The sequence below is a fragment of the Lipotes vexillifer genome, unplaced genomic scaffold (genome assembly GCF_000442215.2).
Source record: "Lipotes vexillifer unplaced genomic scaffold, Lipotes_vexillifer_v1.1 scaffold100, whole genome shotgun sequence".
In the NCBI taxonomy this organism is placed as follows: domain Eukaryota; kingdom Metazoa; phylum Chordata; class Mammalia; order Artiodactyla; family Lipotidae; genus Lipotes; species Lipotes vexillifer.
Window position 1 is genome coordinate 1,737,761 of NW_006774075.1, and position 13,603 is coordinate 1,751,363.

The window sequence follows — 13,603 nt, forward strand, 5'->3', positions numbered from 1 at the left end:
TCTTCTTTAACATCCTGAAGCTCGTCCATAGAGGCCTGCAGGTCATGCTCCAGAGACTCAATCTGAAACCAAAGAAGTGCCCTTACTCAAGGTATTCTGCAGACATCAGCTCTATGGTTAGAGACGAGCCTTCCACTTGGTTGACTGACTTTTAGAGAGCTTATTAATACCAGCGTCTGCTATAAAACCATAAGTGCCACACATCGGAATATGATAAAAGCTAAAAGCAAGGAACAACTTCCGGCCAGACACTTACTATATCCAAGATGAGATGGATTGCAGCAGCTTGGAAACACAGAACTGATCACTTACCAACTGCAGCCTGCCCTAAAGCCAGGGGCTCGGAGAGGGCAAATCCAGATATTGGGAACAACAGCCAGTGTCTTACAAATACATACTTTTTCAAACCACTCTAGACCCAGAAATCATGTTCTGCTCTTCAAAACCAATTAGTGAGAGGAGAAAAACGAAGTCTAGGCTCTCTAAGCTGTTCCCTAACTAGGGCTCGGTACCCGTTGAGATTTTGCCTAAAAAGCATCCACTCAGCATTTCAGCGGAAACTTGCAAATTAAGGCCAGTCTGTCATGTTTGTTCTCTCCCTGTCTATCCTGGTTATGGGGGAGGTTTCTTGTTGTGTTCAGAACAATGGCACCCAAAGTAAGAGAGCAGACCTGCTGGAAGACAGAAATGCAAAAGGCTGCTTGGGAACCTAGCAGAGAACAGAGGGAGTAAATGCATTCAAACTGCATCTTCCTTCCTCCTCTAACCGCGTTCCAAGCACCCCACAGTCTCTGAGAAACTGGGGCACAGTCTACTCTTCTCTGTGTCATGCTTAGCTGTGCAAACATATCCCCCACTCATAACAGATGTTGGCGATAACCTGTTCCCTTGCTCTCTCCAGCTGCTGGACCAAATCTTCACGCTCATGGGCTGCAAAGTGCCGCACGCCGATTTCTTCGTCTCCCAGCCTCTGTTTGGCAATTGTCATTCTCAAGAGCTGCATTTTCCATTGGTAGAAAAAGAAGAGAGAGAGGGAGAGAGTTAAAATGAATAGATCCAAACGAAACCCCAAGCATACTAGGCAGAAAGTGTTGGAAGTTAAGATTTTCCAAGAAATACTGGAGAAAGGCACAAGACAAAGAAATTTCTTGCCAATATCATTAATTAAAAAAAATTTAAAAATCCATATTGTATGTACAGACACATGTGTGCACACATACACCTATAAGGCTAACGGGAACACAGGCCTGGGCATCTGAAGGGGGATAGCCTGTTTAGCCCTGCCATAGTGAGGAAAAAAACTTTGTGTCTCTTTTAAACTTAGCAAAGATTAAAAAATGATAACACAATGCTGTAAAGTATCTGCTAAGATGGGCATGCTCCCACATTCTTAACAATTAGGCTATGTTATCAAGAGCCTTAAAAATGTCCCTATCTGACTCTTGCATCTGAGTGCTAATTCAGATTTAAGCCTAAGTAACCTCATCGTCTCTCACCCCATGAATATTGACAATGGATGAAATACTTTGCTGTAGTTCTGGACTAAAATGCTGGGGAAGAAACTTAATTTTCTTTTTTGCACAACTCAGGAAAACAGCTACTGTGCAGAGTTTCCTTTCTGACCTCAGCAGATGAACTGGACTGACAGTGTTAATTCAGATTTAAGAAATTATCTGAATCTTGGTTTGAGTAGATTCGGGATCTACCTGCAATATTAACTAGATCGGATACCTTTTATATTTTCACATGTATACATAGGCTCTCCTCACCCTCATCAACATCCATTAGTTACTGAACTCTGTGAACTGGCACTGAAACATTACAATGTCTTGTTGCTCCAGTTTTGTAAAGTTTTACAGTGCAATACCTGTTACTTTTCAGAGACAAACCAAAGGTTAATTTCTCTAGGTTCTTGCTGTTTGCTTTAGCAGCATTTGATGGAGGATCTTTTTATATATGTATACATTTGTAATAGATGAAAAATAAACCAGATTGCAAATCCCATTTTTTTTTTTTTGAAGCAAACCATGTACCAGGATTTTGGTCCAAATTGTGTAGTATAAGTTAAATTGCATTCTATTAACCCATATGAGTGTATTTCTGTACCCATGGTTATGTTGAAATAAAGTTTTAAAAAGCAAAAAAAAAAAAAAAAAGTCCCTATCCAATGATGATGTAGTAACTCTACTTCTGATAATCTGGGCTAAGAATAATCCCAGACATGGACTAGCTCTAGGAAAAAAGAAAAAAGTAGACTGTGCTGTTATTTATAGAAAGAGTAAAAAAAAAAAAAGAAACAATGTCCAACAATAGTGGAATGGCTAGCAATTGATTGTTTGATCAATCAATCAAACAGCAAGTTTCCAGCTGCTTAAAATGAGGTTGATGTGAACTACGTAGTACCACGGACATGCAGATGCTGCCATACTAAGTGGGAAAAAAAGCAGAAAACTAACTTGAATACGCAGTTTGGGGACTTCTCTGCCAGTCCAGTGGTTAAGACTCCATGCTTCCACAGCTGGGGGCCTGGTTTCAATCCCTGGTCAGGGAACTAAGATCCCACAAGCCACACAGTGCGACCAGAAAATAAATAAATAAATATTTTAAAAAAATGTTTAAATAAAGGCACTTTCCTGACAGTCCAGTGGTTAAGACTCCGAGTTTCCAATACAGGGGGTGCAGGGGGCACGGGTTTGATCACTGGTCGGGAAACTAAGATCCCACGTGACGTGCAGCACAGCCGAAAAAAAAATATGCAGTATGATTGAAATTATACTAAGAACCCACATACAAAAGAAAAAAATTACCAAGTACAGTAAAACCCTTAAATGTGTAAGTTTAGGTGATGCAAGACTGTGTATGCTATCCATTCTTTGTTTTCTAACTTTTAAAATGAGTATACATGACTTTCCTAACGTACTTTTAAAATGTTTTTAAATCCTAGGGCTTCCCTGGTGGCGCAGTGGTAGAGAGTCCGCCTGCCGATGCAGGGGATACGTGTTCGTGCCCTGGTCCGGGAAGATCCCACATGTTGCGGAGCGGCTGCGCCCGTGAGCCATGGCCGCTGAGCCTGCGCGTCCGGAGCCTGTGCTCCGCAACGGGAGAGGCCACAACGGTGAGAGGCCCGCGTACCGCAAAAAAAAAAAAAAAAAAAGAAAAAAAAAATGTTTTTAAATCCCTAGGAACTAAATTCTAGTCCTAAAAATGTAATTTTCCAAAGCATCCCTGCAGAACCCTTGGCTTTCCCAGTCTCTGGGGGCGAGCTCCATGTGCAGCTCCAAACTTTCCAGTAGGGCCATGATGGAAACTATGTTAGAGACTCCAGGAAGGTCCAGTGGTCCCAGAGCATCCCCTACATGCCCATCAGTGCCAAGCAGGTGGCCATTAAAAAGCGCTTTTTTAACTTTACAGCACTGCTTCCTGATGCTTCTTCGAAAGAGGTTGTAAGACTGATTCCTCCACCTCCCTGTAGGGTGTGTGCAGATGGGCTTCATATATGGATGAAATCCTGGGGACAGTTTTTTGCTGCCACACAGATCCAACCCATCCAGGAATACCTGCTGGGGTATGCTCTTCCTCGTTCCTGCGTGGACCCTAAGGGATTTGTTGCCAATAGAGAGAATGGCTTTATTTTTCAAATCCCTAAGGATTTAGGGGCAGGTGAGAAAGTTAAAAGCCAAGGTAGAATATTAACTATATAGGAATAATAAATAACAGCAATGAACTGTGCAGGAAATGATGACTACTGAAAAGTAAAGAGCATTTTCAAATGACATATATATAAATATATATATTACATCTTTATTGGAGTATAATTACTTTACAATGGTGTGTTAGTTTCTGCTTTATAACAAAGGGAATCAGTTATACATATACATATGTTCCCATATCTCTTCCCTCTTGCGTCTCCCTCCCTCCAACCCTCCCTATCCCACCCCTCCAGGCGGTCACAAAGCACCGAGCTGATCTCCCTGTGCTATGCGGCTGCTTCCCACTAGCTATCTCCCTTACGTTTGGTAGTGGCATGGTAGTCCATGCCTCTCTCTCGCTTTGTCACAGCTTTCCCTTCCCCCTCTCCATATCCTCAAGTCCATTCTCTAGTAGGTCTGTGTCTTTATTCCTGCAAATGACATATATTTGGGGTCCTTATTTGAAAACTAGTCAGATGAACCGGACATATATTTATCGTGCATCTACTATGAGCAAACGCATCACTAGGATCAGCACACAACGTTCCAGGCAGGTGGAACAGCTTGTACAAAGGCCTAGCAGGGGACACATGGCACTCAGGTACACAGATGGCCATGCTTAATGGAATCCCCATTCCAAAGCTCAAGGATTCTGAATTTGTATACTTGCCTAGTGCAAATTTATTTGTAGTCTCGAAATCAGCATTCATGGTGCTTTTGCATCATGAGGAGACATGTGCAGATAAACACGGAGTTGCAAAAAATGGGAAGCATCCCACAGGAACGTTCCCAGCTAAAGTCGAACAAGGCAATGTTCTGCTTTCTTGTTTTAGCTCATACTGTAAACAAGTGTCCTTTTCATGGTTTCTTTCTTTCTTTTTTTCACATTTTTGTGCTTTCTGTTGGTGTTTTGCCATTTAGAATGGCCCTCCTGTGCAGTGCTGGAGTGTTGTCTCGTGTTCCTGAGCACAAGAGACCATGATGTGCCTTACAGAGAATATATGTGTGTTAGATGAGCTTCCTTCAGGCACGAGTTACAGTGCTATTGGCTGTGAGTTCAATGCTAAAGAATTAACAATATAAATTAAATAAGGTGACTTTAAACAGAAACACGTATAAAACAGTTATATATTGATCAGGTGACAAAAATATTGTGACCAGAGGCTCAGAGGAACCTAATCTCCTATTTTCCCTAGGAACAATGGTTCAATATTCCCTAATTCAGTGTTTGCAGTGATTTTAGAGAATGTAACTATAGTAAATGTCAAGAATCGGCTGTACTGCGGGGGAACGGAGTTTATGTCAGAACTGGTTAATTTACCTGAAAGCCGATATGTGAAAACATCTTTCACATCACAGTCTTGGCTCAGGACTTTCAGAACAACAGGTGAATACACAGAAAGACAAACAGCTAACCAAGTAAGAAACATTTCTCAGATGAAACGGTTTAGGAACAAGAAGGCCTGTGCCGCTTTTGGCATGAGGCAACAGGAGGTCTGCAACACGGCTTTGAAAGTGGGGCGCTTTTCCTCGTATGTGAAAAGCCAGACTGACAGCCTGAACTTTAAGTAATAAAACACCACTGAGGTTTTCCATTCACAGTACTCTTCGCCGAACACTTATTTTAGAATCACACAATTATGTTTGCTTAATGCCAATTAATTATTAAACATGTTTATTGAGGTCTGACAGCCATATAAGAGAGTCATCTTTTATATACTGGATGCCTGTTAAGCTTCAATAAACATGTTAACAATCATTTGGTGTTTAATGTGCATACAATATCGGCTATTAAATCTCAGGGCTGGACTGGATGAAACACTTATTTTTAAAAGTGAGGCCCAAGTTGGTAAAAGCTGGATCACTGATTGGGTGTGACACTCAAGTTCAATCAGCTGAAAGGGCCCAATGAGGCCATCGCAACAGGGATGGCAGCCCCAGGGAGAGTTTTCTTGCCTTCCCAGCTGACAGCTGATGGGCTCTGAAGTCCACCTGCCAGGGGGTGGTGGGCGGGGCGGGGGGGTGTCCTGGGGCCAAGTTCGAGAGCTGTGCAATCTCAGGTATATGCCTGAACTTCTCTGAGTCTTAGTATCCTTCACTGTAAGAATATGACAGTAACAGTACAGCTTTTTACTGTCCAAGGTTGCTGTAACTGTTGGGGCCCAGAGTAGGCTGCCCCTAAATGTGCCTCGATGGCATATTTATTATTTTGAATAAAGTTACTTAAGAAATGGCCAACACACGAGGGACAATCTGACCCTCCTTTCTGTCAACCTGAAAGCAGGAAAAAAAAAAATCTCTCATGTGAAGGGTGCCCTCCTGCATCTGGAGGTAGAAGGATGCCCTTATCGCCAGAGATGGGGATTCGGGCGAGAAACCAGTATAAACAAACCCTGTTACTGCTTTAATTTACTACCCCAAGCCCAAACTCGGTTTAGATTCTTCACTAATTGGGCACCCCGAACCTAAGTTTCTTTGTCCTGTCAACTCCTCCCAAATTTATTATTTGTCTAAAAAGTATAAAAGTTATCTGCTTTGGGCATTTCTTAGGTCCCATGTCTATGGGACCAGCATGAATTAAAATGTGTTTCTTTTTCTCCTGTTAATCTGTCTCATGTCCAGCCACAAGAAATCAAGAAGTGGGGGATTCCCTATTGGTCCAGTGGTTAGGACTCTGCTCTTCCACTTCAGGGTTCAATCCCTGGTTGGGGAACTAAGATCCTAAATGTCATGCGGGACTGCCAAAAAAACAAAAAAACAAAAAAACAGAGAGAAATCAAGAGGAGTAGAAGGGGCAATTTCCCCTACCCAACATTAAACACGAAGTAAGAGAGTGACATTGTATTAAATGAGCATTTAACTTAGGGGAGTTCAAATGTATGTGTTTGGCAAAAAGATGATGGGGAGAACCAAGTGGAGGAAGGGAGAGACGGAGAAGACGGGATGGGAGAGAAATAAAAATTTTAAAAATTGGTGACTCTACCCACCCCTGCTTTCAATGTCCCAGACTGAGAGCAAGGTGGGAGAGGGACTGATAATACATTTAGACAAAATCATACTGTTCATATTTATACATAAGACTCCTATTCAGGAGACACATGGCCACTTGCCCTGAACTTCATGGACAATTTAAAAGACCATCAAGGTGAATTTCTGCTAGACACAAGGTTTTGCCTCTTACCCGCTGACTTTAGAACCTAGTCCCAAGTAAGAGAAGATGAGATTTCTCTACCATACTTAGCACAGCCCCTGGAACATACAAAGTGCTTGATCAATGCCAGCTGCTATTACGATTATTGCTGTGATCATTGGTGTCCACCTCCACGTGAGTTTCCCCACACATATGCCCACTGGGGAAGTCGATCTTTCTTCTAAGCTGGAGGAAGCCGAGCTGCTGAGCCAACCTTATCTGTAGACTGCAGGCAGTGAGGCTGATTTCCCACCTTGGAAGCTCTATGAAGCAACTGCTTGGAGCGCTTGATTTCCTACAATGGGGCCATCAAAACTGCACGGCTAGCCTCCCTGTGCCAACGCTTGAAGTGGATCAGTGCCCTGAGAGGCACGCACATGGCCACCAGGAGATGCATCCATTTGCTGATTTAGATGGAAATAAACATTTATGAATGAATTATGGGTGTGAATCGTCCGCTTATGGATGAGGTGCAGCTGCAGCTGGGATGTGGCTGAGGGACAGGGCTGCAAAACGATGTGACAAAAGGCTCTTGGGCGCTCTCCCCCTACCCTGCCGATGGAGTCCAACTCCTCTGCCAAAGCCCTGCTCGAACTCTGGGCCCACCAAGGCCCCCCAGTCGGAATGACTCGCTTCTTCCTTGATCTCTTCTTGGGCTTCACCCCTCATAGCCCTCAGCAGTCTCTCCCTCCTCTTGTTTTCATTTGCCTGAATCCATTTTCCCCAACAGACAGTGGGCGGAAAACAGCTGGCGGCAGGAGCAGCTATTATTCTCCAGGTGTAATCTGTGTTCAGATCCTGTATCTGCGGATCCTAGTCACATGTCTTTGGCTGTCATCTAGCCTCACTGAGCCCCAAGTGATTTTAGTGTTTTTGAAAGTGGAGATTGCCTTAGTCTATTCAGGCTGCTATAACAGACTGCCATCGACTGCATGGCTTATAAACAACAAACATTTATTTCTCATAGTTCTAGACGCTGGGAAGTCTAAGATCAAGGTGGTAGCAGGTTGGGTGTCTGGTGAGAGCCTGCTTCCTAGTTCATAGATGGCTGTCTTTTTTCTGGGTCCTCACACGGAGGAAGGGGTGAGAGAGCTCTCTAGGGTCCCTTTTATAAGGGCACTAATCCCATTCATGAGAGCTCCACCTTCATGATCTGATCACCTCCCAAAGGCTCCCACCTCCAAATACCATCACACTGGGGAGGAGGTTTCAACATATGAATTTTTGGGCGGGGACACAGTCTACAGCATTCCACCCTTGATCACCCCCAAATTCATGTTCTTCTTACACGTGAAATACATTTACTCTATCCCAATAACCCCCAAAGAATTAACTGGTTCCAGCATCAACTCTTAAGTCTAAAGTCCAAAACCTCATCTAAATATCATCTAAATCAGGTATGGGTGAGACTCGAGATGAGATGTATCCTGAGGCAAACTCCTCTCCGCCTGTGAAATTGTGAAACCTAGCAAGTTATGTGCTTCCAAAATACAAAGGTGGGACACACACAGGAGCGACATTCCCATTCCAAAAGGCAGAAATAGGAAAGAAGGGAGGGGTGACAGGTCTCAAGTAAGTCCAAAACCTAACAGATCAAACAACGTTAAATGTTAAGGCTTAGGAGGTGAACCAGCTCACCTCTGGATATCTGTGATTCAAGTGTGCTCTGAAAGTTTTGTGGATTGCCTCTTACTGATCCTTAAGTTCTCAGAGGCCTCCTTTCCCCGCCCCGGTCCCCTTTCCCTAAATCCACTCTTTTCTTAATGCCCAGAAGAGGAAGCAGGCATCCCTCTGGGGCAAGAAGGCGAGCTGTAATTCTCTGGGTGGGCTGCTCTCCACACTTGAGGCCCTAGCATTGCCTGGGTTTTCCACATAATTGGTCCTTATTCCTCACAGACTGCCACACAAAGAACCCTGGGCAATCCACCCTCATGAAAAGCTTTCCCCAGGGTGATCTGTGGAGGTGTGAGTTCTCCCTTCCCCCCTTAACCTTTCAGAGCTATTATTAGCAAGGAAGGGGAGGGTGTCTATTAGGCTTCCCCTTTCCCACCTCTCCTCTGGTTTGAACTGGGCCTTTGTGTCTGTCCAGAAGCCTCAAGAAATTCTTGGGGTGCTTCTCAGAGAGAAAATAGGTTTGTTGATCATGGAATCCCACCCTCCACCTCCAACCCTGTGTGAGTGCTAAGCTGCTTGTAAGACAGGGTGGCAACAAATCTTTCAAGAGGCTGTTTGAAAATGCTTTACGGCACGTAGGGTTACAAGGCTCTAGCTGAACAAATGGAAAAATTAGTCTACCTTAAAATAGCCAAGGCAAGTAATTTCCTATCACCTTGTTTCTTAAATGTTCTTAACATCTAGAATCTGGGCTTCCCAAAATATGGCTAAGGGTCATCAGTTAAAAATGACAACTTGGAGATAAAAAACTTACACTTTAATAGTTGCTCATAAAGTGATGCCACAAGCCCTTCTGTTCGGAATGGGGGGAGTTAGGAATCCCACAACATCCATTATTAAGTATTATTGAATTTAACAGGCTTGAGCCAGCCTAGGAGCAGGACCCTTACCCCACATCTACTAAGGCTCAGCATCAGACCCCCTGACCTTTCCAGGGGCTTCCTAAGGTCTCACACCTTAGGTTTGGCTTTCTTCTGCTTTTTCTTCGATGGAATAGTTTGCTTTTCTAACTCCTTTCTCCAGGTTTCTAAACTACTCCTTACCCCGCAAGGAGAGTTAGTGATGACAACCACAGGGGCAGTCAGTCTGCTATTTTCTTGTGTTCTTCCTTTTTCTTTTCCTCTTCCTCTTTATTGAACCTTTTTGCATTCCCTTTATTCATTCCCTCATTCATTCATTTATCCTATTCCATTCCTTCAATAAAGATCTATTAAATAATGTCTGTGCATCGCGAACTAAGATGCAAATTCCTGCGGATACAGGAATTTGGCCTGCAAAGAGTTTACCTTTGGGGGAGGGGTGCCAAACAAGTACAGGCAGAGCGAAAAGAGCAGGGCACTGTGGGTGTGTGTGCAGGACCTGCCCCTGAGAGCTTGAGAAGGCTACATTTGACCTATGACCTGGAAGGTGAGCGGGAGCTTACAGAAGTGAAGGGGAAGAGTGTTCCAGAGAGCGGACAGCAGGTGCAAAAGGCCCTGAGGCACAACACAGTATGGCTCAGCTGGGGGGCTGAAATTAGTCCTGCAGGAGTGAAGTGTGAGGCGACTAATGGCAACAGATGTGGCTGGAAAAATCAGGAGGGGCCAGATAACGGAGGGCCAAGCACACCATGGTAAGGAGGTGGGACTTAGATTCCGAAGGCGATGGAAAGGTTGGAGCTGTGACACGATGAATAAAAGAGCAAAGGAAGGGTTAACCCATTCTCCACCACACAGTCACAGCCACCCTTCAAGAGAGGCCTCTGTGTTTCTTGAGATGGCTGGTGTCATTACTGAATGAGTCATCCGGCCTTAATGTTGATGACTGGGGGTGGAGCGGGGGGAGGAGGACCGTGACTCACAGGGGGATGAAAATAAACCAGCCCTATAACTTTAGATGCAAATGAGAATAAACAGAGTCTCTGGGGCTCACTGCAGTTGGTCTTTTTTGAGGAGGACTGGAGACTGAGACACAGGGTCTACTGAACGTTTTCACATCTTGCCTGCATCTGCTGGCAGGCAAATTACTTCACAGGCCATGAATATGAGTCACTAAATTCTAAACCGTGAGTGCGAAAACCAAGTTTGATAAATGTGTCCAGCTACGGGAATAGAGACCCAGAATGCAAGCAAATCATGAAGCTCAGGTGGTGCCAATGCAAAAGCAGCCCCAGACCTGCGCTTAGCGTTACGCTCACACACACACTCATGCGCACATACCCTCCTTTTCTTTCCTTGAAATATCAGTTGCAAATGTCAATTCCTAAAATATCTCAGGCCTACAAGGCGATACAATTAAAAGTGACCAAAAGATGAGGCAGAGATGTGTCTAGGACAGTTGGAGGTGGGGGGGGGGGGACCCTCAGAAAATAAGAAAGAAAAGAAAAGAATAAGAAGAAAAAAATCAGTCAAGAAGAATCATGACTCCAAAAATCACATCTCAAAATGTTTCAGTATTTTCTGGATTTATAACTTCTCCAAAATTCCTGCAGTATTTTTATGGGTTTAAAAGGAAATGATTGCATATACTTGGTTTTACTCTCTAGAAAACCCTGCCCTGATGCTATCATTTGATAACACCTAAGAAGGCCTGGCCTTTAATTACTGACCAAACACCTAGGTTACAGAGCTTAAATCCTTTTGAGAGGCCCGATTAGCTTGTCCAGGGTTAATTAGCACCCGTCTTAGCATTCTCGCCCACTTCCTATTTCATGACAGAGAACAGTCATGAAATATTTTTCAAATATAGTATGTTAAATCCAAGAGGTTTAAAAAAAATTTTTTTAAAGGCAGACTAAGTGGACAAGAGGCTATGTAAAGAAGACTTCCCAGTATGCCCTTATTTTTTTTTTTTTTACTTTTTGACCACACCTCGTGGCATGCGGAATCCTAGTTTCCCGACGAGGGATCGAACCCGTGCCCCCTGCAGTGGAAGTGTGGAGTTTCAACTGCTGGACCACCAGGGAAGTCCCACCAGTACGCCCTTAGATTGAGCCCCTTAAACCAGCAGTAAGCACACAATCCTCTCTGCTCTTTGTCATGGAAGAGTTCTCGAGATAATCCAGACACTTCCATACATTTTTTTTTTTTAAAGAATGAGCATCTTTCAAAATGGCGCCTTCCAATAACCAGTGACTCCCAGGAACAACAAACATCCCCATCATTTGCCAGGGAATTTGGTACCGTTCAAAAGACATTGCCCAAGAAAGCACCTCCTCCCCGCCATGTAGTTTGCTTGAGTGAAACTCCAAAGGCCATCCCTGTTGGGAAAGCTGGCTCTGCCAAGAAGTTGAAATTGAATCTATTGGCAAAATGGGAAATTATTTGGGGGCAATGGAATTAAACATCGGTAGTTTTTCTTCCTCTTCTCAATTGTACTTTTGTTCACGGCTTCAGCTGGGAGAGACAGTGCTCACATTTAGTTTGGAGTTTATGAGTTCATATTTTATAATTAACGTTGCCAACAGGGGAGTTTGATTAATACCAAGCAGTGGATTTTGAGCAATGTTCCATACAAATTGCCAAATTTAGCAATAAAATAAATTGGTTATGTGAACATAATTAGTAGGATGACTACTTAAAATTCAAAACTGAATGTGAATAATTCCAAATCACATGAGCCACAAATCCATTATTTGTATAGAAAGGAGAAAGTATAGCATTTGGGTTTTATTCTGCCCTCAACCACAATGTTATTCAGCACCAAGCTGAACATAATGAAACTTCTACAATGGGTTGTGACAATACTTTAGAGCAACCCAGAAACACACACAGACGCGTGTGCATGCACACACGCGAAGGGAAGGTCATAAAGATAAGAAATGCTAAACTGTGAATTTTCATTGCAAATGTAAAAATCTATAACAAATTTTTCCGCAAATGCTGCATTACATTCTTCTGATGCACCATACATAAACCTCTGGCACAAAATTCCTCAGGAGAGGTTTTTGCCTTTAAATATTCACGGTACCTTATTGTCGCCCTGGACTTCTCCAAGCCTTTGCTGAAGTTCTTTAATTTCTTCTCCCAGACGTTTATTTCGGTCCTGAGAATCCCTCAATAGTTGTGCAAGATTAGCCTGCAAACTGACAAAGGATTAATCTCCAAAATTGACAAGCAGCTCATGCAGCTCAATATCAATAAAACAAAAAACCCAATCCAAAAATGGGCAGAAGACCTAAATTGACATTTCTCAAAAGAAGATATACAGACTGCCAACAAACACATGAAAGGATGCTCAACATCACTAATCATTAGAGAAATGTAAATCAAAACGACACCAGTCAGAATGGCCATCATCAAAAAACCTACAAACAATAAATGCTGGAGAGGGTGTGGAGAAAAGGGAACACTCTTGCATTGCTGGTGGGAATGTGAATTGGTACAGCCACTATGGAGAACAGTATGGAGGTTCCTTAAAAAACTTCAAATAGAACTACCATATGACCCAGCAATCCCACTACTGGGCATATACCCTGAGAAAACCATAATTCAAAAAGAGTCATGTTCCAAAATGTTCATTGCAGCTCTATTTACAATAGCCAGGAAATGGAAACAATCTAAGTGTCCATCATCGGATGAATGGATAAAGAAGATGTGGCACATATATACAATGGAATATTAGCCGGAAAAGGAAATGAAATTGAGCTATTTGTAATGAGGCAGATGGACCTAGAGTCTGTCATACAGAGTGAAGTAAGTCAGAAAGAGAAAAACGTATGTTTACACATATATGTGGAATCTAAAAAAAAAAAAAAAAGGGTTCTGAAGAACCTAGGGGCAGGACAGGAATAATGACGCAGACATAGAGAATGGACTTGAGGACACGGAGAGGGGGAAGGGTAAGCTGGGACAAAGTGAGAGAGTGGCATTGACATATATGCACTACCAAATGTAAAAGAGATAGCTAATGGGAAGCAGACGCATAGCACAGGGAGATCAGCTCAGTGCTTCGTGACCACCTAGAGCGGTGGGATAGGGAGGGTGGGATAGGGAGGGTGGGAGGGAGGGAGATGCAAGAGGGAGGGCATATGGGGATATATGTATATGTATAGCTGATTCACTTTGTTGTA

The 13,603-nt window shown here is 43.3% G+C and overlaps 1 protein-coding gene across 1 annotated transcript in view; it reads right to left on the bottom strand.

Annotated features, from left to right (window-relative positions):
• The window catches only part of CCDC149 (coiled-coil domain containing 149), a 90,525-nt gene that overhangs the window by 27,789 nt on the left and 49,133 nt on the right, over nt 1-13,603 (bottom strand). The window contains 3 exon segments of the mRNA XM_007448799.1: nt 12-62; nt 881-997; nt 12,502-12,609. Coding sequence (XP_007448861.1) covers nt 12-62; nt 881-997; nt 12,502-12,609 — 276 coding nt within the window.